Below are 26310 nucleotides of genomic sequence, written 5' to 3' on the forward strand. Positions count from 1 at the left end.
AGACAAGAGTGGCTCTCAGTCGCTGCTGTGAATTTTTGAACCTCCTCCTCTGCCTTTCTGACCCGAGTGTCCTCTGATCCTGGATCAACACTGAAGGGGGACCTATTCTTAATCTGTGCCATGCTTCACCCCAAGTACCCGCTATTAACAGTATTAACAAATCCATGCAGCCCAGTAAAGGTTTTCACGTCAGTATTCCTATTGGGATGGATTTAAGATCCAAACACTGCCATAATTAATATCCATTCTTATACTTAAAATGTGAAGCAGAAAGTCCCCAAACTGTTGGGATTTAAATGGGAAACAAAAATGTATCTTTGAAATAAAAAAAATAAAAATAAAAATGAAATTTGTTTTTTAAATGTGCCTAGCATGTCTGTACATGAAGCTCCTAATTGCAACAAACTTGCGTTGACATTGTAACATGTGAATGTCATTGGTTTCTACAGATACAGATTTAGCCTACCGGTGGTGGCTAGTGGTGCAACCTGATAATATCAACTGCACAAAAATGTAACATTTAAGTGACACAAGAAATAAGGAAAGTAAAAATGGGCAAAGAAATTTCACATGGGCATGAAAAAATCATAGATGATTATGATTTAAAAAGGATTTTTTTATTTGTCTGGTCCAGTTGCCAGGGAGAGATTGGTAGTCAAACAGTTTATGAAATGAACATAGATACTGTGCTGGCACAGATATGATAACAGAGGAGGAAGAAAATAACAACATATGACATGTCTATGAAATGAATGAGTGAATCACCACCTTAACCAAAAAAGACATAAATAATAGAATCTGAAACTAAACATCAAATGCACCATCTAATCCATACCAAATAAATACACCTCTGGGTGACATAGGAACTTCTAGGGGAGAATTGCACATAATCAAGATATAGTGTTTACCACATACTACTCTTTACAAACACATATATACAAACATCCAATAATTCCATATACGCTTGTCCACGCACACTTTCAATCATCTTACCATTTTTTTCCCTAAAAGCTGCTCTAGACAATTTTTTTTCACATCTGTATTGGAATCTCATTCGAACACGGGACATTTGTCGGAGGCAGTCTGATGTGAAACAAGACAGGAGACATAGCAGCTGCACCATGTCAGCTACTGTAGTGCTAAAGAAGGCAAGGGGAGAGAAGGCCAGATGCCCACAGATTTTGTGGTTATATTGGCCTGATCACCACTAATTGCAAGGTCAAGGAGTTTTTCCTGATAGAATGGACATACTGGTAAAAAAAAAGGTTTGGCCTTTTACATTCCCCCAGTTATACATGAAGGAGTCTCTAGGGACTGTATGGGGTAGATGAGGGCTGCTACAGTCCTGAATAATCCTTCATCAAGAAACCTACCATTTATGTGCATGAACACACAAACAGTGCATCATATAAAAAGGACACAGCTTCCTCATGTACTACAGGATTTATTAATCCCTAGACTGAAGGATTCAGCAAGTTTCAGCTGTTTGACAATTTCTACTCATTCTCATTCGCTCGTTCTCCTCTCAAACATACATACATCTCACTAAATGCTTAAGCAGCAGGCTAGCTTATTCATAGCTTACAAAGGTCAAATTACTTTATACAAATCATTGTCAAAAATCAAAGGAATCGGCAATAAATCGCATTCAATATATATTAAATCAGCATTGATTATCGTTTTCACACAGAGCTGTATCCAGGTAATGATAAACACAATAAAGCCCTCCTTCATGTTCCAGTATTGTTTCTCAAGATTAGCTCAGATAACATTTCCATTCATCACATGTTGAAAATGAAAAATAAAGCAAGTAAGAGGAAAAACGTCAGATGAATTTCATTCTTCTTTCAGCTCTCAAAGGCTGAAGCGATTTGTCCTGCAAACACATGTCAAAGTTAGTATAAAAAAACATCCAGATGTCTACAGCTGAAGAAAGTTGGAGCTGAGTGGAGTGCACTCTGACTACGGGGGCACAGGCTGTTTCTAGGTGTGCAAGTCCACTGACAGACAACCACAGCAGACACCAGTGCCAGTGCCACCCCCAGTGGAACCACCCACTACGGTATTTTCTGGTCCTGACCAACCAATGAAAACACCCCTGAATGGAATGAGTGGTTCGTGTGTGCCCTACATTCATAAAAGAGCAGTGTTACCTGCCATTTATTTTTCAGCTGAGATCTCCTATCTGAACTGAGAGCTGAGCCACTTCTCTCAGCCGACGGGAGAGAGAGAGAGAGCCCTGGAAGAAGAAGAAGAAGAAGAAAAGGCAGCAAAAGGAAAAGCAAGTAGAATAGAGAGGGGCGGGAACTACTCTGGCCCAAAATACTGTTGTGCGGGCAAAGGCAGTGCGGTTGTCCCCTCTTACTCTCACCATAAGAGCCACACAAATGACTCTGGGGGCAGGGTAAGGCAAGGCAGGAGGAGGCAGGGTATAAGGGAAGAGAGAATTCTTCATCCAGACAAATATCAGTCCCATTACATTATTTTTACAATCTAGGTAGACCTGGCAGAGCCAATCATAAGCTCCTGAGAGACCAAACTAGTGGGAGGGCTGAATGAGTGACTGTAGTTATTGACTGATGGCCCTCTGTCTCTTGGCATGTAGAGTTAACTGGGTTTTTCTCAGGGTCCAGGTTAATAGCTGGCAACAGGCCTACCCACTCTTATGCCATCCACTACAATTTAACTGGGTAATGAAAGTGCCACACTGGCCAAATGTAGAGGGGGGTAGGGTCCAGTTGGGGGTTGGTTCCCTGACTCATAGTGTCTCCACCCGCCTTGGGGATGTCCCTATTTGGGGGTGCCAAGCTTCTTGGGAGTTCCCGGGCGCTTCTGCCAAAGGTGACTGGGGATGGTGAAGGCGTCGACACTCATGGACATGGTTTTGGACGGGATGGCAGTGAATTGCTTGCGGTCAGAGCTGTACTTGTAAATGGATTCTACCATTTCAGGGGGGATGACGCGGGGGCCGATGCCAGTGAGCCGTACCATCTCGTCGGTTTCAGGGTTCATGGTGTACACAGCCCGGAACTGGCAACTGGAATCTCTGAACAGGATGAGGAAGTGGTTGGCCGTGCTCCTCTCCATTTCCTGCAGGAGGGAGGGACAGAGAGGGAAAAAATACAGGTAAGTGGGATTGTAAACAAGTGGCAATCACAGTGACTCATAGCCTAGTCAAGGTGGACTCCCCTTGTGGACTCTGTAACAGCAGAGCGGCTTACCTCTACAATCTTGTTTTTCTGTGGTTCATTGACCTTGCCGGCCAGGCAGCAGCGAGAGATAGCATTGTGGATGATGAACTTGTTTGACTTAAAGCTAGGCTCCTTGTACAGCTTTGGACCTGAAAGACAGAGCATTTCCAGATGTTAAATAACCAACAAAACAATGCTTGGTATATTCATCCTTTAGTATGGAACTAATAACTGACCAGTGTATTCTGGGATTGAGGCAGGAGAGGAGATAGTGGAGCCATTCTCCCAGTCCTTTTCTCCGTTCTGAGCGCTCATTCGTCCTGGTGACATCAGTCTGGAGGGAGAGTGTGAGCGGCTAGAGGGACAGAAGCGTGGACAGAGTTTTTCGTGAGGAAAGCTGGCTGTAGACTTTGAGTCATTGCAGAGAATAGCTCAAATTTTTTTTTATGGGAAAGAAAATGGCTGATTTGGACATCAACAAGATGATGGGCAATGCAGTAAGGAGTTTGGCTTGCAAAATGCGGCGCGGAAATGAAGTTTCACTTGTTTCTTGTTAGTTTCAAGAAGCAGCTTTTCAATGGTGTCTTGCTTCTGTAATTCAATGCATTTCTGATTGAAAAGGGATGTTGGTGCGGGACATAACGCAGGGAGGGACTGGGTGGGTTAGACCATAACAAATTTAGAAAGTGACTCAGTACTGGGGAGGGGGGGTGCATATCTTATATCAACTAAACAAAGCAACAGATTATGTTGAAAATAATATTGTGGCCCTGCAATTACATAAGCAATTACGAGACGTACACATTTTTGTGACTTTTGAGGGAAACGGCTTTGGTAGAAGACTGTGTACTTACAACTGCAGTTAAATGGCGTCACTTCACCATAAGGAGCAGATCAAAATGATCACGCCTTTTTTTCTGGTAGGTGACAGTGTACACTAGCCAAAGATGTTAGACGTTAGAAGTTAGGTTCAAGTTAGGCTTTGCATGGATATTTTCCCTGCTACGTATATTGGAACTTTCCAAACTAAGATGTTGTGGCTTGTTTGTATCCAACGGCCGCTGGGTTGTGTAGTGTGGTAAACATCAATACATTTAATCACAAGTTATATCGATTGAATTCCACCAAAATCAGGCAGAGGAATAAATATCACTTTGATCTATAACATATTTCAGAATGGGAACCATACGGTTTGTAGTTTGTTTATATCAAGCAATATGCAATGTGCTGGAATAGACAGGAGTGAACCAGACCCGGGCGGGGATGACATCGACTTTGGCTTCCTATACATCCGGGTATTTGTTAAGAAAATGAAAGCTAGGTTGGGAAGGTTACCTGGGAGACTTCCTGACCGTCAAGCCTCCAGAGTCATTAGCCATGGAAGACAGGTTCATAGTGGAGTGGGAGTACACCTTGTTCAGCTTGGTGCCTGGAGGGAGGAAAAGAGGGATGGAGAGAGACATTAGCTGGAGAGAATAAATGGGTGGCTGGGTGTTTGGGCAAGTAAAACAATCAGTGAAGAGTTAAATAGCAGTGTGTGTGAACAGTGGAACCATTTACCCATGAAGCCCTTGGCGGGGCTGCGGGAGAGGACCGAGTCATCCCGGAACACAGTCTTGGGTCTCTGCTTCTTGACCCCGCGGACCGTAGTGGGTTTCTGCCTCAGGACCTTGTCCAGGTCTTCCATGATCTTCAGCTGGTGTCTCCTTTCATACTCCTGCCTGGTGAAGTCTCCTCTGCGTTGGGGGGTCCCCTCCGCTGGGGGGGTGCGAGATGCTGGGGGGGTGCCTGGGGTCTGGGGTCTGTCCTCGCTTTTGTCTCCCCAGCCTTCAATGATCATCCACTGGGGCTTGCTAAAGTTACAGGGAGGTGAATTTGTGTAAAGATTTTCAGTCTGTGACACTGACATTGAGGAACAGCTGATGAAAATATAGAGATTTATAGAGACAAATAACAAACATTGGTTGGATCAGAATCAGCCCTCTTAGTTATAGGCTGTAAAAACTTCACTGCAATTATTTTCAAAAAAATTAAATTAAAAAAAAAAAAAAAATTCATTGACTGATTTAAAGTGAAAACCCAAACTTGCAATGATACCCCAATTTTGCTACAAAAAAAACGTTATATTCAATTAAGATTGCCGATAAATAAAACAAGGTCTCACTTGGATTCCTTTTCTTTTTCCTGCTCCAGTTTGCGTCTCTTCATCTCCTCTGCTCTCTTCTGCTGTTTCTCCAGCAATGCCGCTTTCCGTTGAGCCATCTCATCCTCTGGTCGCACCTTGTCATCCTGCTAACAAAAGTCACACAAAGAAATAGAGGCATAACTATACTGATCTTAGAAATGAAGAAATTTCAGAATGGCAGCGAGAGATAGCAATAATATTCAGTCACCCACCTTGAAAAAGAAACCGACCCCTGACTTTATCTCCGGCTCTGTCATGTCACTCATGGAGTCAGAGAAGATTTCGGGCCCTTGGTCTTCCTCTTCCTCGTCTCCTCTCAGAGCCGACAGGGAAATCTCAATCAGGCTGCTGCGTTTGCCATTAAACATCGCCGCAGGGATGTCACTCTCGAAGGAGCACTCTGACGGGGCTCCAGAGCTGCTGCCCCCACCAGTGGGCCGCTCCTTCCTGGCCAGAGCCGCCTGCGAGGGCCCGGCCTCCAGGTCCATGCTAAATATACTATGATCATCATTGGAGCCCACATCTGACAGGGCGTCCTCTGCTGGGGGACGGGTAGTGGGGCTTGGGGTTGGTGTGGGTATGGGCGTGATGCTAGGCACAGGAGTAGGTGCAGATGAGCGCAGCTCATCCAGGTTGTCAGAGGAGCCAATGGAGAAGGAGGAAGAAGTCTGGACCTGGCACTGCCAGGGATTCACGCGGCGCAGGTGGGGGATGCGGTCCACATTTTGAGGTGGGGTGAGGACCCGTGACAGGGCTGGGACTTTGACATCCAGGGGACGAGTGTGGTGGTGGTGTTTGGGGCTTTTAGGGGGCACAGACTGGGCTCTACGGTGGACCACTTGGGGGGATTTGGGGGGAGTGGTGTGGTTTGTGATTTTACGGGATGGCGATGGAGAGGAGGAGGCAGAATTGAGGTCTCGGGTAGATTCTCGGGACAGGCGTGCAGGGGCTGGGGTGGAGGTTTTTGGGCTGGGTGGGATGACCCAGGACTTGCTGGGAGCTGCAGCTTTCTTCCTGATTAGCTGGTTCTGCTGCTGAGACAGACGCTGCATGTCACTTTGTAGAGAGCTCAGGGCTGCAGTCAGCTTGGATACAGCATTGTTATAGTCCCCTAGAGGAGCTACCGTTTTCTCACCAGGTGTCCCAGCCCCCTTCTCCCCTGGTGTACTTGCCTTGTCCTTGGAGGAAGTAACCGGTTTGTCAAGCCGAAGCCCTGCTTTATCATTACCCTCATCCTCCGCTAAGGGGCGCTGTTCGTCTTGTTCCTGCTGCTCTTCTTCCTCCATTCGAGCCAGCCTCTCCTCCAGTGTCAAGCGACAGAGGTCTTCTTCCGTGGAGGACGTGCTGACCTGGCCATCCCCTTCTTCCCCTTCTCTCTCATCTTCACGATGCTCCTTCTTCAACTGGAGAAAGGCACTCTTGCCTAGTCTTTGCCTGTGTTTTGCAAAAATGGCCTCAATGCGTTTCTTCTGGGCTTCGATGGCCTTGCGCTTCTCTTCAAGCCGAGCCCCCAGCTCAGACATCTCAGTAGTGAGTTGTGGGCTCTTGCTGGGGCTTTCATCAGACTTCCGTGCCCAGGTGGTCATCTGAGGAGATGGTGGCTCACTGGTTTTGGGAGAATCGATAATCTGCTTCTTCTTGCGCTCTGCAAAACTGGTCATCTTCACACCGCTGTCAGATACATCGTTGCCATGGCCTCTGACAGAGCGTGCACCAGCAGCAGGTGTGGCTGGAGTGGACTGGGCCTTAGGAAGGTCTTCTGAGGCGTCTGAGTCTACACTGCCATCTCTCAAGACGGAGTCATCGTCTCGTGAACATTCAGAAGTGTTTCTAGTGCGACTGGGCTCCCTGGACTCTCCTGCGGGCCGGTACATCATTCCTGAGCGTGTTGGGGCGGAGCAGCTGATGGGGGCAGGGCTGCTGTTATGTCTGGAACTAGCAGGGTCATCAGGAGAGTGGAGATAGAAGCCATCAGGAGCACCGTCAGGGTGTAAGCGAGGCTCCATCTTGCTCTCGTTGTGGATGATCTGAAGGGCCTCTTCGATGGTAGGCAGCTCTCCCGTCTCACTCTCCCCTAGGCCATTCTCCTCTGCCAGCCGGGGAATGCTGGGACTCTGGGTGGCCCAGGAGGCTCTCTGGGGACCATTGGGGCCAGGGGGTTTGCTAAGCAAATGGCTGAGGTCTTCAGGAGGGGTGTAGGGCACCCGGATCATGGTTTGGCTTGCTGGGTTGAGCTGGTCTGAGCTGACGGAGCGGGTTATGACGGGGTTGCCCATCACAATGTCCACATCACTGTCCAGGCCAAAGGGAATGCTGAAGGACACTGCTGACAAGGGGCGGCTAAGCAGAAGGATACAAGTGAGTATAAGCACACTCAAAATACACAGATATACACAGTTTATAAGTGAATATATGGGGGGCTACCTGAGAGGTTTCTTGCTCCATGTCTTTCCAACTCCTTCTATATGAGACATTGAGGTAGACTGAATCAAAGATCCTGAGTATATTGGGACACACACAAACACAAGTAAAGGCATGCACACCACACAGGGATGCACAAATCAACCAAAACAATTCACCAATAAAAGAAATAAATATTGACATGGACAAACATCCATAAAGATAAGAATAGGGCCAACACTCAACACATAATGATACACAATCAACAGGCAAACAAGCGCTGAGCAAACTATATGAACCACATGGTAAAAGGACACTGACAAATGAAACATATGGTAGCTTCATGTAATGATGACTGGACTTACCTGACACACCTGCTGGTGACACAGGGGAGGAGATGGGGAGGAAGGGCTTCTTGAAGATAGAAGGAGAGCCACTGTAAAACACAGACACAGAAAACAAAGAAATACTTTCAGTTCACACAAGTGCTCTTGCAAAAAAATACACCAGACCATAAAAGCAAAATGACTATGAAAGCATCTATACCTGTTACCACTCGGCGTTACTGGTGTGGAGCCATCTAAAGAAAAGAAAACTCATTAGACCTTGTTACAGTTATTCCTGGGATTGTTGTGATTTTACTAGTGGGATTATAGTCACACAGCAACACACTTACCTGATGTGTCTATTGGCTGGACAAACTCAGGCCTTCGTACTTCAAACCAGCTAAGCAGCTCTCCTAGGAAGCTCAGCAAGTTGAACTGAACACAGCACACAGAATGTATTAGGCATGAAAAGGACAATACAGAATTCAATGGTCAATCACAGGTCTTTAGGAGTGTGTGTGTGTGTGTGTGTGTGTGCATATGTCTGTACCTGAAGCTCCTGTGGTGTGTACAGCATGTCTTCCAGCGTCAATGGACAGCAGCTCTTCAAACAGCTGTCACAGAATTCACGGATAAACTGCAGGTTGTACAAGCTGTCTGCTACTGACATGGACTCCTTCATAGAAACATCTTGCACAGAGAAGAAAAACAAACAAACATGAAAACGGACATAAACACAACAAGAAAAAAGCCAGTGCTCACTCCATTATAGCTCATGGTTACAAGGCTTGCTGGTACCTTCAAGTCTTAGCAGGCCAGGGCAATAGTAGTGTATAACAGCAGCAACAGCACATCCATTGGACAGGTCTTTCACTTCATTCACCACCGGGAAGATGGGCTTCTGTTTGGACTGCATCTTATCCTTCCTGTAGCGGAGCTGAAAAGAGAGCGAGAGAGAGAGTGCTACTAAATGGGGGAAAAAAGGACACAGTTGAATCCTGCAGTGTGAGCTCAATGCCATCTTGTTAATGGTTGCATAACAAAGTATTTGTCATATTAGTTAATATTAAAACAAACATCAAAGCCAGGACTCTCCAAACATAGGTGGATGCTCATAAAGTCAATATACACTTCATGAGACATAACATAAAACAGCGTTCAAAAAGAATTCCAGTACGAACGAAAAGAGAAGACCAAGAAAGACCATGCTAATGTATAAGGGAGGGAAGGTAGGCAGGCAAATGGCAGAAGCCAGGGGAGTGATTTAATCAGAGCAGAAACAGCCAGGATTTTGTCAGTAGAAAGTGGGACAAGTGAGGGTCTCAGGAGGCAGAGAGAAAGATCAAGAGGCAGAAAGAGAGAGAGAATACAATGCCTCTACAACAGGTAGAAGACAGACAAACGGCTCACTGTCAGCACTGACCAGCTGACTAGAAGCCTGACTCTATCATCCCCCATAGCCATTCTAAAACACACACACATCTCTCTGTCTCACAGGGGACCAGAGGAACAGGTTGTAAATGTCAATTTCTAGGCCTGGTAGAGTACTGATTGTGATTCATGCACCACTCGAGTATCAACAAACAATACCTTGCCCCTCCCTGTCTTGCCCCGCCCCATGACCTCGGCACGGCGACGTGTGCAGTTTAATGCAGACTAGCATGTGAGGCACACTAGCATTCTCACACCAGCAGATGGAGAGAGAAAACACACCTGACCATCAGACATTTGCTGATAAAGTAGATGAAGAAACTGGAGGGATGGAGGGACAGGGGGAGGGAGCAGAGGAAAGGAAGGAACTTACAGGAACAAGTTTCCAGTACCAGCGAGTAGGACACTGTCAGAGAGGAGGAAGGAGGAAAGGAGATAGAGAAAGAAAGGGAAGTAGAGAACAGGAGGATACGGAGAGGTATTACAGCTACAGTGGAAGAACTAGAGAAACAAGAGAAAGGGTTGTGATGACGGTGCTTTTTAAAAAAATGACAAGGCAACCTCGTTGACAAAGGAAAAAGACTGCCCTCTTTTTTATTGCGTGCCAGCCAACATATACTTCTTGTGCTTGCAGTGTGTAAGAGTGGTAGGAGGCTTGCAAGTTGGTAAGTGCAGCAGTATCGACAATATGAATACTTGATAAGCTTAATACACTGCACTTCATGTGCTTCAAAAGTAAATGTTTTATGTAAGAGTAAAGTGCATAATCCCAGAGAGATTATCATGTGTGTTTGGATATGATGATGTGTGGTGAGAGTTAGAGATACACTGGATGTGTAACTGAGTACTCACAGTGGGCTGAACAGGCTGGGGCTCTGTACTGGCCTGAGAGGGGTCACTCTGGGCTCCTTCTGTACACTCTCTCAGCTTCTGGTTTAACTGAGAGAGAAATAGCATCAAGTATCGTTAACGCACATTGTGTTAGCAGATCTGACAATATATTGTGTTGTAGTCACATTTTTTAAAACATACTGGATTTCTGAATTACTGTAATCTTGTTTCTGAAGAAAAACAGATGTTGGGTCATCTGTACAACTGGTTTATTGAGAGAGAAACCTGATAAGAGACCACAATGAGTCATGTTGGAAAGAAACAGACATGTCCATCTCTGGCCTGCTCCTTACCCCGTTAACCCAATGAAGCAGAGCCTCCTCCCAGCTGGAAGCTCCGCCCATCCGCTCCGCGGCACCACATGTCTTCACCGCAGTCACCGTCTCCATGGCTCCCACGGCCATCAGGGAATCCATCACCGCCAGGTGGGCACTCTGAACCAATCATATGGGAGAGAGAAGAGGAACCGTCAGGGACAAGGACCAGTCACAGCGAAAGCCACAGAGCCCAGACAGCATTTATAGCATCAATCAATTACAGCTAACGTAATAATGCAGGCCAGTGACATTTCTACTGCTCTGGCAGGGCACGGCTCAGTGCTAATGCAGAACAGAGAAGGGGATCACTCACTACTGCAGCACTGAGGTTATGTACCACCCGCAGCCTCTAGGGGTCTCCAGGGGCCAGCTCTGAGTCAGCAGAAACACTGACAAGATGGGAACTGGTGTGGGAGTCCACAGCAAGCACATGTATCAATGCGTGTGGGTGAACTCTGGACCTACATTTGTACAATCATTAAGGAGGAACTGGATCAATATAATATGATAACACATGCCTCCCAATCATAAGGACTTTCATTCCTCAGCTGCTTTCCCTTTATTTGCCTTCCCTTGCTTCCCTCTCCTCCTGCTTCCTCTCTGCTGTGCAGTGAAATATGGCTGTATGACTCATGTGTGACAGACTGCAGGATAAAATGAGGCGCTGTAACTGGTTCACCAGGGAACACTAGAAAGAGCTACATTCTCTGTCAGACACAGGTATTCCAGATCCTTTTTGCAGTTTCAGAGTGTGCATGATAGTGTCTTTGTGTGTTTGTGTGTATCGGAACCACAACGTGAGTGTAAAACCTATTTCAACTTTCTTTTTTTTCTCCACACCAACACAACTGTCAAACAATAAAGCTCTTGTCTACACATATTTAACATCCCCAAGCATTTCCATCCAACAGACATTAGTGCTTTTTCTTTTTTTTCTTTTGTAGCCAGAGTCCATTACAGAGGCCTTTCTAATAGCCAGAGTCCATTAAACCAAACCACCAACAACATTATCAGCTCAGTCAGAGAGAGCGCCTTAACTCTTGTAAACCCGTTACCTCATTAGCTGTTGTGCTCCATGGGGCCTCAAGCTAACACCTACACTTTGGGCCATGGTATTCTTTACCATAGACTAAGACCTACAGTACTTCATACGCCTAACCTCTACAGTGCTGCCAATGATCTCAAATATTTGAACAATTTGGTAAAATCGAGCGCTCCTCCTGTTATGTCTGATAGTGTTAGTCACCACCACCAAATGGAGCAACCTTTGCCCTAAAAGGTGGAGTGGAACTGAATACCAAAGAGCTAGACCTAAATAATGCCAGAGAGTTAGTAAGAGCAGTGGAAACAACGACTCCCTTGGGTGGGTTTCAGGACAGGAGGTCTGAACGAGTGTAGACCAGAGCTGCTAGTGGAGTCTTCAGGCTTTCCCCTGTATGTCAGACAGTCACGGACCCCCAACCCCACCCCCCACCTCTTATCCCGGAGCATCTCTGACATTGGACACCACCTATCCCCACCACCACTCCTGTGAGCTCATCCCCCTTAGTCATTTTGCACTCCTGGCTTTACTTTACAAGAGGCACCTGCACCCTTTTACTGTATAGTATTCTGTTTACTAAATCCTCCTCACTAGTAAAGATTTGCACTTCTCTGTCCTTTCACCACAGAAATACCATGGTTAATTGTCACAATGTAATTTCTTATTTACAATTCTTGTTTACAATTTTCTTATATATGTTCTTTTCAAATTACTTGTGCATGCAATGTACTTGGCAAGTAAAGTTGTTTCTGAATCATCAGCCTCCACTAGACTAAAGCTCACTGAGGCTTCAACAAAGTCACAGAACTGCAGAGCTGGGTGACATGTTAGAGAAAACAAGCACATAATTTGTGATAAGCTGTGACTAGCTTGGCGCTAAATTGACTCACTCGGCAGCAGTTAGGCTCATGGAGTCTTTATAACCGTGTCCCGCAATGGCACATGTGCATTGCCTGAGAGACTTATACTAGCTGCTGGTTGCAGCTAAAAATGGAGCTAACATATGCTAACATGAGCTTAGGACATAGGCCTTAATACATTTCACAACTTGACATACTTCCTGATTGGAAGGACTTCTGATTACTCTGTGTGCTTATTCTAGAAACAAGTCTTCCTTCGTACCCATCAGTGTAAAATCCCTCTATCTATGTCTCCTCTATCTGTGTCACTTTGTGTTCTACATAATCTACACGAGTTGCCATCCAACACAGCAGCCCCCTCCCTCTTCACTATTGGCTAACAGCAACAAGCTCCCTGTTATAATAATTAACTCTGGCCAACAGAGAGGACAGGCAGGTCGCAAACAACACATTCCTGTCATGGGGCCATTCCTTCAATCCCCCAGTCTTCAGGTTTGAGCCTAATCTGTGCAAATCGGTGCCTGTTCCACTTTACTACTTACAAATTCCACTCAGAGGCCAGACATTCTTACTGTAACTTCTTACGGTGCCCCAGCTGAGTGCTGATGGCTACGCTGCTGCACGCATGAGGCCTGTCTGCGTGTCTGTCTACTCAACCTTGATATAAAGTGCTGACCTGGGCAGGCCCGGCGCTGGGGCAGGCAGGGCGGGCGATGCCAGCAAAGGCCTGTCAGATAGCATTGGGCCTGGCTCTCAGGATGTGCTGCAGTCAGTCCCTGGGAGCTGTGTGGCCCGGGCTCGCCTGCCCTGCCAACACTGTTGCCATGACAAGGGATGCTGCTTGTATGTCTGCGAGACATGGCTTGTCTGTTCAGTGGAAATGTCTGCAGTGCAGAGGGGGACAAATAGCCTGATATAGGGCCCGGGGCTGAGGGCCTTGCAGAAAGAGGGCTGCCATGAAGGCTAGGCAGAGCCAACCATGATGTGACTGATTCAGAGCACTATTGCTTGGCAGAGATCCCATGCTATCGTACATGAATGTTGAGCTCAATTCTACTGTTACCTGAGCAAGAGCTGCACAAAACACACCAAATGAAAACTCTTTAAAATAAAGCAAGTTATTTAAAAAGGTAGGTTACATATTTTCGCAGTGATCTACACAGTGTAAAAGTATGTGGGAATGTAAGACTGGTCACGGTGTGAAAGGAGATGACAGAGAAAAAGAGAGAGAATAAGCAAGAGAGAATGACAGACCAAGTGAAAGTGTCCTGCCCTGTTGTTATGCTGTACAGTAATTATTCAGAGGAGGGAGTGGAGGGTAATTCATGACAAAAGAGAGGAATGAAAGGGGAGAAGAAGGGGGGTGTTAGTGGATTTCCCGTTGCCGACCCTGGAGAGCTCGCTAAGCCAAATCACAAGTTTCCCTAATGAGAGGGGAGAGAGGAGCAACTCTGGAACACACAGCTCAGAGCCTGCCAGATCACCATAACAACCAACCAGCTGACCCACAATGCATCTCAACACAAGCCTGACCACAGCAGTGCTCAGTGCTCCCAGCTTAACACCGGCTCTCCGCTTGGAAACCTCCAGCCAGCAAACAGTTAGTCCCCCTCAAACCGATGTGACAGGCAGAGGAAAAATTAATACTCCATCAATTAACCCCATCAACATTAAATCATTACGGCCCTATTTGGCAAATCTGCTTGCACATGTCAACAACAGAGCCAAACAAAGAATGCAAAGGCATCTTACTGATCATTAAGTGAGATTATGATGAAGGCAAAATCTGATTATGTCTGAAATATGACTTAACCCCATCCCCCCAGCCTAGTGCCTGGTGCCTATTGAGGGGGAGATGGAGACAAACAGGGGGATCAGGCAGGTCTGGGGCCCAGCAGGGGGTGTTGGACAGGAGGTCCTCTAAAGCACATGGTTCTATGAACACTGGCATACCTAAATGCTTAAGCAAGAAAAAGCAGGTTCGCATTATGCCAAACCCATTTGGATAATGTCCGTTTTCATTTAAACACCACATTTCGAGGTCAATGATGTCATCTGGCAAAATTGCTTTTATTGTCTCATCTACAAAACAAAAACCTTCACCAAAGAAAAGTTTAATTACTAGCCCACATTAGTTTCCCCTCAGCTAAGGCCGATGGCAGAACAAATGTTGTGAGATGATGTTTAGCATTCCTGATCCGGGGATAGAGTCTGCCACTTCAAATTTCAGCTAAGCTCTTGATTGATGCTCACTTGACCGAAAACCTGCCAACACAGCGGTATGATTTAAGATAAAGTGTCAGTGCCTATCCAAAACCAACAGGGGTTAGCCGCATTATGGCTACATGACTTACTTTGTCACGGTGGGAACCAATGCATAAACCCAACTGATAGACTTCTCATAACAGTATATTTGAAATACATAATTATGATTACACAGCAGCTTCACAGCAAACAATAAATGCGACAAATTGGTTTGATGTTTCCAGAGATGTTAGGTGCATGGTGAGTCAGTGGTCATCTCTGGTGTGTCATGCACTGGTGGATGATGACGTTCAGTCTGGATGGCAGATTATCTCTAATCTTCATAGATCTTTATCCTCAATCTGAGGAGTGATGGGGGCTGGGCCACCACCAGAGGGACAGCTATCAGTGGAGACATGCAGCAAGCAGGAGCTGGAGGGAGTTGGAGGGAGCTGGAGGGAGCTGGAGGGAGCTGGAGGGAGCAGGAGGCACCGTCACTGTGGCTGACTCCAGAGAAGCCTCAGGAAGCGCCGTCCACAACGCTTCCCTTTCAGGATAACCCTACACTCCTGGATTTATATGTATGGCACAGCATCAGCTGAGGTTGAGCATGCACTGAATAGAAATGATGTAAGATGTGTGAGGTGTCAATAAAGCAGTCAGTCGTCAACAGTGCATGGCTTGATAGATTAAATGGCAGTGGAGTGTTTGGATGTCGGCAACAAGCATGGCGCGACTTGAGCGTTTGTGACTTGTGTCTGTATATATACAGTACGTGCGCTATGTCATGCGTTTGTTTGACACAGATCTGTGGAGCTTTAATATAAAGCGGTGCTGCAGCAGATTGCTGCTGTTCCAAAGCCGTTTACTGGCCGAGGCCCACATTGCTGCTCCATCCTTCTAATGCTGCTGCTGCATGACCCACTTTCCCTGCCTGCCACAATGCTGCTACAGTGCCAGTCAGCAGCAGACGAGCTCAGAGAGCAGCCCAGGGCCTGGCAGTGGCTGGAAAGCTCATAGCACTGCAGCGAGCAGCAAATGCAGCAGCAACAACTGTAACAGCCAAGCTTGGAGTTTAGTGACAGGGCTTTGACAGTTGAGATGCTCCATGGTCTGGCCTGGCAGTAGCGCCCAGAGCCACAGAAACACACGCAAGCAAGCAGACAAATGCATACACACACACAAAGGGCTGTAACAGTTACCGCATTATAGTAACACAATACTAATAAGAGGCATACTGTGGGGTTGGCCAGATTATCACCATGACGACCATTTTTTTTTTTTTACCTTTTATTGTTTCTCTGTTTTTGCCAGTAAATGCCTTCTAAGTACCTTGAGGTATGCAGGCTAGCAGCCACCAGCAGGCGAATCTAGTAAAGTTATATTGTTTGACCAGAACCAGTTCATTCAGCAAGTACAAGAAATGTACAGGAATTTGTCTTTGTGAAACTAGTGTGGGAAGACAACAACTCACATAGTGACATAAGTACATACTGGTACACATGGTACAGGGGCAATAAGACCTCACATGTAGTACAAGGGGATAGTGCAGGACATATAAATAGACAGCAGACTCTACATATCATTCTACGTATAAACAAAAAAGCATTCTATCTCTGTGTGCATTCATGCAGTATGACATGTAGTAGGCTGTAGCTGTAGTTGAGATTCCAGCAGTGTATTCAAACAAACTACCATGTGATATTCACACCATGCAGTACTGAGTAGTATCTGAGCACAGAGCGCCAAGAGAATCAGTGTAATAACACAGACTCTTGCTGAGATAATAAGGTGAGTATTACAATGAACATGTAACCTACGGTGCATAAACTGAAATGAATCATGCAAGGAATAATCTGCTTTGTTGTCTAATGTTACATATCATTCTCTGTGGTCACACTTCAGTTGCTGTTGATAAGACAAGGCCAATACAATTTATGAGGCCTGTACCATATGTAGGAATGGTCTATGTCTGCTAATATAATATTATACTATTTTTCTAACTGCGGTTTAGAATATTTCATACAGGTACAACCTTAACACACACACACACATACAAAATTAAGATCATCATCACTATATCACCAGCGGAGCCACACCTGCTGCAATGGCCACTAGTCAGAGGCAGTGAAGCAGACAGCTTTCACCTCACTACACGGGAACACCATCTCTACAGACGCCCTCCTTGGCTTTCAAAATACAGCCTGTATGTGCGTAAATCAAAATGGCTGAGGAAATGAGGCTACATGCCGCTGCATAATGAAGACAATAATCTGTATGAAGGGAGGAATTGTACTGCATACTTCAAAATCAGGTTACAGCAAAAAATCTGCTCTGACAACTGCAGCAGAAAAGCAGTAGTTGCTCCATCAAAGCTGACAGCGTTTCCCTTCTTGTAGGCAATTACAAAGCTAATTTGAAAATAAACTTATTTCTCTGAATATGAAAGGCTGGAGAACTTAGGACCATATTATAGTGTGTGTGTGTACTAGAGTGAGTAAGAGAAAGAGAGAGAGATTCATTGTTGCGAGCTGAGAAGACAAACCAGTTTCTCTTGATTCAGCTCGTTGAGCCAGCCCAGAGTGTTCTCTCGACACAGCATCTCCAGTTTCACCAGAACTGTTCAGCCATTGTTCTCCATCTGATCTGGACCACCTATTTGTATACCTCTGCAGGCTCTCCCTCCCTCCCGCACCCTGGGATTAAAGCGGTCGTCCCCCATGTCACCCTGACCGCCCTAGTCCTCACAGCTGGATCCACTCATCCTCAGGGATCAGCTGGGGGCAGCGAGGGGGGTGGGGGCTGGTTTGGAATGGGTGGGGGTCTTTTTGATGTCCTTTAATCCCTAGAATCAAAGCATAAACAAGTCCCTACATCCACAAGCCCACCCGACCCCCTTTGGTTTTCTATAGCCCCCTGGCTGGTAGTGCCTCTGGGTCCCCATGAGGAGACATGCTCACTGCTTAGACTGGTCTAGAAACACAGGGCAGTTTCTAGCCACCCACACACTTGTCTACCAGACTGGTGTGGAGTGATGGAAATCTTCCATGTGTTTACCCTTCCCATAACCGAACAAAGACCGTAAGTCCCTACATAAACACCACACCCTTTCTTTACCATTTTGATGGGTTTGTGCCGCAGGTCTGCATCAGTCACCGGCGTGTCCTGGTCTTTGGGGGCCATGCCTCTCTTAGCGAGGAGCTGCAGCAGGGCGGCGTTGTCTTTGGGGGGTGTCTCGGCCCCGGTGTCCCCCAGTAACAGGCTGTAGGTGCGACAGTAGAGCTCTGAGGACAGCAGCAGGCGCGTGACGGGCGGTTTAAGGTGCTCCTGCTCATACTGGTCACAGTAGAAGGGGTCACGCAGCTCCACAGGGACATTCTCTACAGAGAGACAAAACACACAGACGCAGTCAGATAAATTCTTGGGAACAGTACTGCTACTAGAGAGATAACTGCAAAAAGTAACACAAAATATGTCCAGGGTGAAGGCGATAAATAGGATGATGTCTCTGAATGCTCTGAAAATAGGACAGGGAACAGGCTACATGTCACCATCCACTCTATCATTCCTAGTCCCTGTCTCTCTTCAGTCAAAAAACACCAGCAAAAAAGGGAGTCATTGTATAATAACATTACTAACAGTAGAAAATACATTTACTTGCTTAGAAACCTGCTTTCTGCAAGGTGCAGTGGCAGATTGAGACAACTGGTGTATACCCTAGAGCTATAATCATATGAGTGAGTGAGCAGAACCGGGTTAAATGAAGCAAGATTGTGCGACTATGAGTGTGTATGTAAGAGAGACAGAGAATTGGAGTCGGTAGAAAGGCCAATGCAAAGAGGGGAAAAGCTAGTATGTGCGTCTCATGGCAAAACCCGTGACTGAATCAAAAGGCCAGAGGGCAGAGGATGCGGTGACAAGCTTGATAGACAGGTTGCAAATTCATCTTCCTAGTATATAAAACACTGCACTTCCCTGTCTGTAAACTTCAGTAGCTGGCATTGCCTCAGTATCAAGTGTCCTTCTGCAACTATGATACTACGGCGTATTCTACGTCGGTCCAGAGCCATGCAACGGCTAGTGAACAGATCCAGTAATCAGCAGGCATCAAGGTCAGTGGGGCATGATGACATACCAGCCCAGACATTATCATCCAAGGATTACGAGATACATTGCCACTCTTTTTTTCCCCCTCTTTGAGAACCTCTGGCTTTGTTTTTGGACAAAGCTTCTGTGAGATTTTCTATTTTACATCTTCACAGAGCTGATGTAAACCCGTGTGGCAGTTTTCAAAGAGCAACGATGCAATGTGAAGCAATGCTGCAGCCAGAAACCTATCGAAAGTAAACAAGGAAAACTCATATTCTGTGTCTCGACCCAAAGAGAGGGTAGTTTAGCTAAGTGTAGCACCACCAGTAACAAGTTGAAGACTGTAATCTATCTGTTTTTTTCTGTAAACAAGATCAGAGCAAACATTATCCTGAAACACACACCCAACACACCCTCTGTGAAACTGGTTTCTCTGCATTCAGACCTGATGAAACCAGCACCAAATCCAATAGCCTACATCCATGCACAAACATATTTGAACGAAACACCTCTTTTTTTTTTTTTTAAAGGCCCTACGGTCAAAAGGTGAAAAGCTGAAATACCAGCAGCTTGCCTGAAAAGAGAAAGGAGAAACTCACATGGATGTGTAGTGTATGTATTTGAGGGCCTGAGTGTGGGAGTGTGTGTGTCTGACAGAAGGATTATTACAAGGGAGATGTCACTATGTTGTTGTGTCATTAAAGCACTGTAATGGATCCACTGACATCAGACAATACAACAAAACCCCCAGCCTCACAGAGGTTAGACAATGCCCTGGCCTCTGTCTCTTCAGCTCACTCTCACTGCATGATGACTATAGGTGTCGAACAATATTGCGAGTCACGCCACACGGCCCATTTTGTTGTGAATATGCCATTGTGTGCCTTTAAACTCCAATGGTCAGTTTAGTGGTGTAAACATTTAGGCAAACCAACCAAACTATTTACACTTTTAGTCTCAGGTCCACGTAGTTTAGACAAAAATATTGCACGTGGAGAAAATAATTAAAAGTCCCACAATGACGTCGCGTAAACAAAAAAAAAGAAAAATTGATCCAGAATGCAAAGCTGGATGCAAATGCCACAGCTCAGCGAGATGAATGTGGTCGATAGGAACATGATTTCCCTATGGGACAGCCTGGCCATGAATGACTACTCTGTGTGTCACACACATCACAGAAACAAACTGGGAGAAAAATGGAAAGTTTGCAAATCCAGACACCATTTCCCAAAGCTATGCACCTGCACTCCATAGCAACAAACATTCAATAGAGCAACACACCTAATGTGAAAAAGCTAAAAGAAATAGGCAGCAATGAAAAGAGGAGTGAGAAGATGGCAGCCTTAAAGCATAATTACAAGCAAAAAAAGGAGTGTGATGTCTCCATAATGTTGACACCATAATGTTGATATCAACACACCCCAAGGGTAATATTTAGATAGCAAACACTGGTGTCTGTGAGCTTACACAAACCAGAGCACCAGCCTCTCTGTCACTCTCACAGGTCATGGGGTCAGGGCCTATCTATTGGTCTGGGTGAGAAGCCAAAGGTCAAATGTGCGCATACAGACGATTCTGAAGACTACAGAGTGAGCAAGGAGAGCACGCTTCAAGTGGAAGGATTGAAGCCCTCGTGTCTGCAAGCACCTGGTCTACTGAAGAGTCCTTCAGCAAGACAATGAATCCCTACCACTTCCAGCTCCTCCATACCTTAGCTGACCCTGAACTCTCACCTCCCTGTAGAGGGGGCAAAGTGAAAAGAGAATTTCCATACAGCAATTAGTATTACATTGTTACTATTATCACACCAAACTATCAAAACTGAAGGACCATGGTAGAAAAAGTTATGCTTGACTGGTATCAACACAATTCAGTCCGTTAAAATTGGCTAACTCATTAATAAAGTGCAGATAAAGTGATGTAGCTTCCCTTCATGGCTGTAGTCAGTTCAGCTGTGTAAGCTGCATGGCCTGATAGCCTGCTGATAACAGGGGCCATGTGTTCTCCTACTTAATTGATTGATTGAGCTAGCATGCTGGTCATGTCACAAACATTTCAGGCACGTGCCTGAGAGTAATCAAGGGCCACAAAGCAACTCAAACACACCCAAGCACGGGTCAGCTGAAATCAACCGCAGTTTGAACCAAGCTAGCTCCCTTGGGAGTATTCAGTAAGGGTAGACCCCCGTCCCTCCCCATCCCACTTTACACCCAAGTGGACTGACCAGCATTGGATTTCAAGAAGGTTGTCATGGTAACAGTGAACATTAAGAAGCTCTTTGCATTAATTGCGTGGCACAGCAGTCTGCAAAACCTGCTGCATTTGACGATATAAGCTGTCAGGCTGTCTTGCTAGAACCCTTCAGTAAGTCTGGCATGGATTCAATAATTCATAAGAGCTCAGATGTGCAGAAGTGTGCAAGGTAAGCATAGAGGCTGGAAGCTGGGGCTCAAATGACAACATTATATTCAAGTTATCTCCTCTCCCAAGTCTTGGTTAGCCTATATGAAGTAGCAATATTTACCTGTCCAGTACTCATCTGAAAATACTCATCTGAAAACACTTTTGGGAAACATTCTACAAAATGAATACTTCACAATACCTATCTTTTGATAAGGATATTGGCTGCAGCTTCTAGATAGGCTGTCTTGGAAAACTGAGTTATAAAAAACTCCATCATGTGGTGGAAAGGATCAAAACGGGGACGATTATACGCTCTTGTTTTAGAACAAGGCCAGATCTTGTTTTAATGCCCCAAAATCTAGCAGTAGTGAGAGGGGCTGTGTTATTCTCTACGCATGACCTCTAGTCCTGAGTGATACACCTAATTGAAAAACCAGGACAGAGAACTAAGGAAAAGACCCCACAAAACAGTCCACAGTACAAAGATGGTAGAACTGAAACATTGCCAAGGCTCAGCATATTTGAAACAGCCTCTTTTGAGACACAGCCAACTATAAATTAAAACCTAAGACGATGCATCTGGCATATTCTGGCTAATACCCTTAAGGAATATTATCTTGAGTAATCAATAAACGTCAATTACACCAGATGAAAAAAAATATTTTTCACCTGACCAAAGGGTTGAAAACTGCCAAATATACCTAGAACTAGTTTGGGTACGACATAAGCACAGCAGCCATAAATTGCATAAAGAGGGCAGTCTACCCAGCACCTATGGGTGCTTGAAAGACTCCAGGGACAACGCAGAAGTGTCCTCAAGTTAGAGACTGAATTCCTACCAGCTCCTGGTGCACTGTTTTGCAACTGAGCCCGACCTCAGTGTGGAGTGTAGCAAGTAAAGAGAATTTCCTTACCGGGACCAACAAAGTATCACATTATTATTATCATGACACACCTTGCACAACCCAGTCAGTGTGTCAAGGGGTTTAACCTTAGTCTGGTAGAGTTTCATATGTTTTTACCAATAAGACTGATGTTTTGTCAAACACCAAAAGCACGCCAACTTCCTCCCCAGGTCCTCGTCCCCTGGTGACTCACCATAGCTACACTGATGGGGGAAAGGATGAGTAATCACTCCAGCAGGATTTAAGTATGATCCAAGCAGCTTTGTAGCCAGGTGGAGCTAAAGCAACAGGTTTCAGATACACTAAACAAACAAAGGTTTTACAACATCCTGGTACAAGGAGCTTCAATTTCATTTCTGGAATATTCTCAGGAGAAGGGATTGATGACCAGATGAGGAGGGGATAAGACGGGCTCCATTTTTCATAACTGTTAATTAAGTTGTTCTCAGATGGATTACAAACAAGCACAATAGACATCACTAGTGTGTACTCAAAGGGGAAAAGAATTTACATATATTATCCCTATGAACTTGACAGTTCACATGAACATGTTTCTCCCAAATCTAGAAACTAGAGAATCAAGACTGTCTGGTCTCATTCCAAAGTAAAGGCACAAACTAATATCTCATGAATCCATAGAGTCACTCTCCAATGAATTGTCAACAAAGCAACTCCAAGTTTCGGTACTCTAGTTTCTAGCTTTGAAAGAGTGTTATTCATGCTCACAAGAGATTTCACAGTCGAAAATCATGGCCAGCCTCCTTATTAACATACATGTAGGCCTACATAAATTATTTTTTAGGGTAGATGAGAATATAAATCATTTTTTTTAAGAGACGGTCATTAGGCACTTGCCTGCTCCCAGTAAAGGCTACAGTCTGGTTGTAGATATACAGCCAGTACAGCACAGTATTTACATGAAAGACTTGAGATATGTGGCCCACATGAAAGCTTATTTCGTGGTCCAGAGACTCAGAGATGAAGGTTGCGGTCTATTGTCATCATTAGGTTGATTGACCTGGAAGAGCCGAGGAGCAGATGACCCGTCTGGCTGCTGCTGCGCTATCTGATGTTCTACCCAGTTGAGTTTCTGGGAAGGGACTCGATGATGTCATCTTGACTTTGCAGGAAAATATCGGCAGCTCTAGGCTATCTCAGCTGATGAGGACCACTGCACACCAACAGTCCCAGTCCTCATTTTCCTTTAGCTAGGTATGGAGGGTGACTTTGACCGGAGGGCGTGGTTGAGGTGTTAAGCAGAGCACACAGAGGCAACAAACTGCAGCCTGGAGTCCTGGACCCATGGCACCGGGATTGCGTAACACATTGAGTAAGGTTGTTAAAGTAAAATAGAGTTCACCTCACACGTTTACCAGCCCAAACTGAGTGAAGTCTATGATTAAATCTCAAACCATTAGCTTATAACTGACTGACCCAGAGCTTCATGCAAAGGAAAGTGAAAGGGAGGTGGTTCCCTCCTCAGGCTTTTCTCAAACAGGACTGTTTTGATGCTTTCTCTGTGAGATCTACCAGATAGGCCTATACAGCAAATTTGCCTGTGGGAATAGACTTAGCTATCTCCTCAAGGTCAGTGCAGACACTGCTTTTAAGAGTGAGTTCTGGAAACCTAAGGCATAAAAACGTCTTATGAAAACTATGCTGTTTCCAACAAAAGGATTCTCTTAGGTGGGTGTGTTTGCGCATCATGGAAAGGCCGGATGGTTTCTCACAAGCGCCTCATGGGCTTTGCTGACTGAGGACAAGATAAGAATAAGAAAGGATAAGAAAACTCCCGATTAAATAAATTAGAATTAAAGTCTATGTAGTCTATCCACTCAGTACAAACTCAGAATTATACAGCTATTTTGACTGGTCCTGATTATATGTTGGGGGTTAGATAGTAACATGTATTACTAGAAGCTGTCAACACTGGAAATGAATAACACTTCTAAAACAATCTACGCCCCTTGTCCCATTTCTGTGTAAACAAAATCGGATAAGAACACAATAGCCCGCAATTGATTGCTGATGTCTGGTGGCTAGAAATACGACAGACTGGGTTTAGCGTGATATGGCCTGCGGAGGAGGCCCTTTTTCGGACACATCTACCTATGAAATGTGACTGACCACCCACTGAGTAAGAACAAATGACATGTGTATGAGTTGGAAATGCATACAGTGCATGGTCCGCCTTTCATGTGCTGCTCTTTGTGCCCCAAAATCGCTGAGCTTTACATATAGCGCAGTTCTCCTTCATGCGTGCGCTTTTCATTTAACTGGTAAACTGCATATAAACATACTGCTAAACCACAAAGGGATGGTGGTTTTCAAATGATCTCTCTGGATACGTTCATACATCATCAGGCCTGTAGCATTAACTATAACCTACCTGCATTGCCGTAGGACTTTGCCAGTAGCCATCCGACACTTGCGCATATTTTTGCCTTAGTACAATCATACAAATCCAATGGCTTTATGTCCGGGACTACAAAAGTCTTCCTCATGGCATTGGAGTCCACCATAGCGAGTCCGTAGAAAATGGGGGAAAGGGAAGCAGTACTGGCAAAAAAATGCTACAAGGCAGTATAAAAATTCAGGCAATCATTCTTTTAGCAGACTATTCCATACTACAGGGGCTGGGAATACGGATGTGGGTAAGCGTTTCGTCGGGGAAAAATATCCGCCCCGGAGCTGCTTCCAATCCAGTGAATGTCCCTTTTCTCTCCGGTTTTGGAGACGAAATCAGTCTTTAAATGATGCCTCGCCACCTAATGAAGCCCCCGGCCCACCGGGTTAGTAGAGAAAGCCGGAATATTCCCCTCGTTTTTGCCCTTCGTCCGCATTGCTGTGTAGTCAGTTTACTGTAAGCAGCTCCACAGAGAGCCCCGCCGATGACTGATTACCAGGTGCCCCACACTGGGAGCACTCGCTCCGCCGGCGGTCCAATAGCAATTGAGCTTGGATGAGGAGGGCGGGATCTAACTGTGTGAACGCAGCCAGCAGGTAGAGGTGTGACTCTTTGGGACAGGTGCATCTGCTGGCAGACAGGTGAACTGTTGCCTGGAGCGGCTAGTTTTGACAGGGAACATCTTTACACACGAAAAAAACAAAAAGTGACCCTGCTATTCATTTTCGAAGCGTATTATGCAAATAGCACAACGCAATTAGAAGTCCCTGGCAGTATTTTAGGAATATATAGTGACACTAAATTTTATGTTCGTTGGGGAATGACTCGCCCAGGCCTGTGACGTTTCCTAAATGAAATAGTCTGTCATTCCTCGACATAAGGCAGGATCTTTCATGCATGTTTCAACAACATGGGCAAACATAATACATAAAATAAATGAAAATGCTACATATTTTACAAATATATATGAATGAGTATACGGTACAGGCATACTTCTGTACTGGACTGTATACATAGCCTACAGAGTAGTAAGTGGGTGGCAGAGTGGTTAGAAAGACAACAAGCACCTTTATAGCAGCCCATAGTAATATAAAATATAAAAGCTGGAATGAGAGTAACAGTTAACACCCCTAGCATTAGAAAGTGTAAATATAAGTGGGAGGAAAAGGAAAAATGTTCAAGTTCCTCACTTATAATTATAGTGAACTGACATATTTTCTTTCCAGTTATTTTTCAGGTTTTGTTTCCAAGTTCCAAGAGGTCCCCTAGCACCCCTCTGCTGTAACCATGTAAGAGGATTACCCTGAAACTATTTTAATCTAATTATGGAAGAACATAATTTATCCCTCATCTGCACTCTTTCCACTCTTCTGTAAATTTAACCCTTATGATTGGGTGACACAAGTGAAATGGCATGAGGCCTATGCATCAAAAACTGAAGTAGATCTACTCTATATTTAGTCAAGTCTTCAAATTGTTCTACTAGTATATAAATGCATGTATGATTGGTGCATGATCCTAATATGTGGGTAGTAATGTCTGAATTACAGTTGCATCTTTAAAAAAAAAGTGGAGTTTTGCAAGACAGCCACTAAATGGTGAACTTCAATCCAACAATG

The 26310-nt window shown here is 45.2% G+C and overlaps 1 protein-coding gene across 4 annotated transcripts; it reads right to left on the minus strand.

Moving 5' to 3' along the window:
- Positions 1-617: 617 nt before the first annotated feature.
- camsap3 (calmodulin regulated spectrin-associated protein family, member 3) lies at positions 618-25163 on the minus strand. 4 transcript variants are annotated; one of them, XM_071526856.1, is made up of 18 exons: positions 24674-25163; positions 18005-18267; positions 10718-10858; positions 10386-10472; positions 8901-9039; positions 8653-8792; positions 8453-8537; positions 8323-8356; positions 8142-8212; positions 7801-7873; positions 5589-7716; positions 5356-5483; positions 4752-5044; positions 4527-4620; positions 3428-3546; positions 3222-3340; positions 2989-3090; positions 618-1876 (listed from the first exon to the last, which is right to left on the minus strand). In XM_071526856.1, exons 1-18 carry the CDS (start codon positions 24804-24806, stop codon positions 1826-1828), a joined length of 4200 nt encoding a protein of 1399 aa, XP_071382957.1. In that variant the 5' UTR covers positions 24807-25163; the 3' UTR covers positions 618-1825. The 4 variants fall into 4 exon arrangements, with proteins under 4 accessions (XP_071382957.1, XP_071382956.1, XP_071382955.1 ...); XM_071526855.1 differs by having other exon boundaries at positions 2944-3090; XM_071526854.1 differs by having other exon boundaries at positions 618-3090; positions 5356-5480; positions 8151-8212.
- Positions 25164-26310: the final 1147 nt, after the last annotated feature.

Source organism: Centroberyx affinis, unplaced genomic scaffold (assembly GCF_046629955.1).
Source record: "Centroberyx affinis isolate AG114_WGS23_722 - 3 ecotype Tasmania unplaced genomic scaffold, CSIRO-AGI_Caff_v1 ptg001471l_1, whole genome shotgun sequence".
Lineage (NCBI taxonomy): Eukaryota > Metazoa > Chordata > Actinopteri > Beryciformes > Berycidae > Centroberyx > Centroberyx affinis.

Excerpts from the sequence above, each read along its gene's own strand:
- camsap3 (XM_071526852.1), bottom strand. The coding sequence starts at position 24,806 with ATGGTGGACTCCAATGCCATGAGGAAGACTTTTGTAGTCCCGGACATA. Across the intron at positions 8,213-8,322 it reads GTAACGCCGAGTGGTAACAG|TGGCTCTCCTTCTATCTTCA; the intron begins GTATAGATGCTT and ends TGTGTTTTACAG. Across the intron at positions 7,874-8,141 it reads GTCACCAGCAGGTGTGTCAG|GATCTTTGATTCAGTCTACC; the intron begins GTAAGTCCAGTC and ends CAATATACTCAG.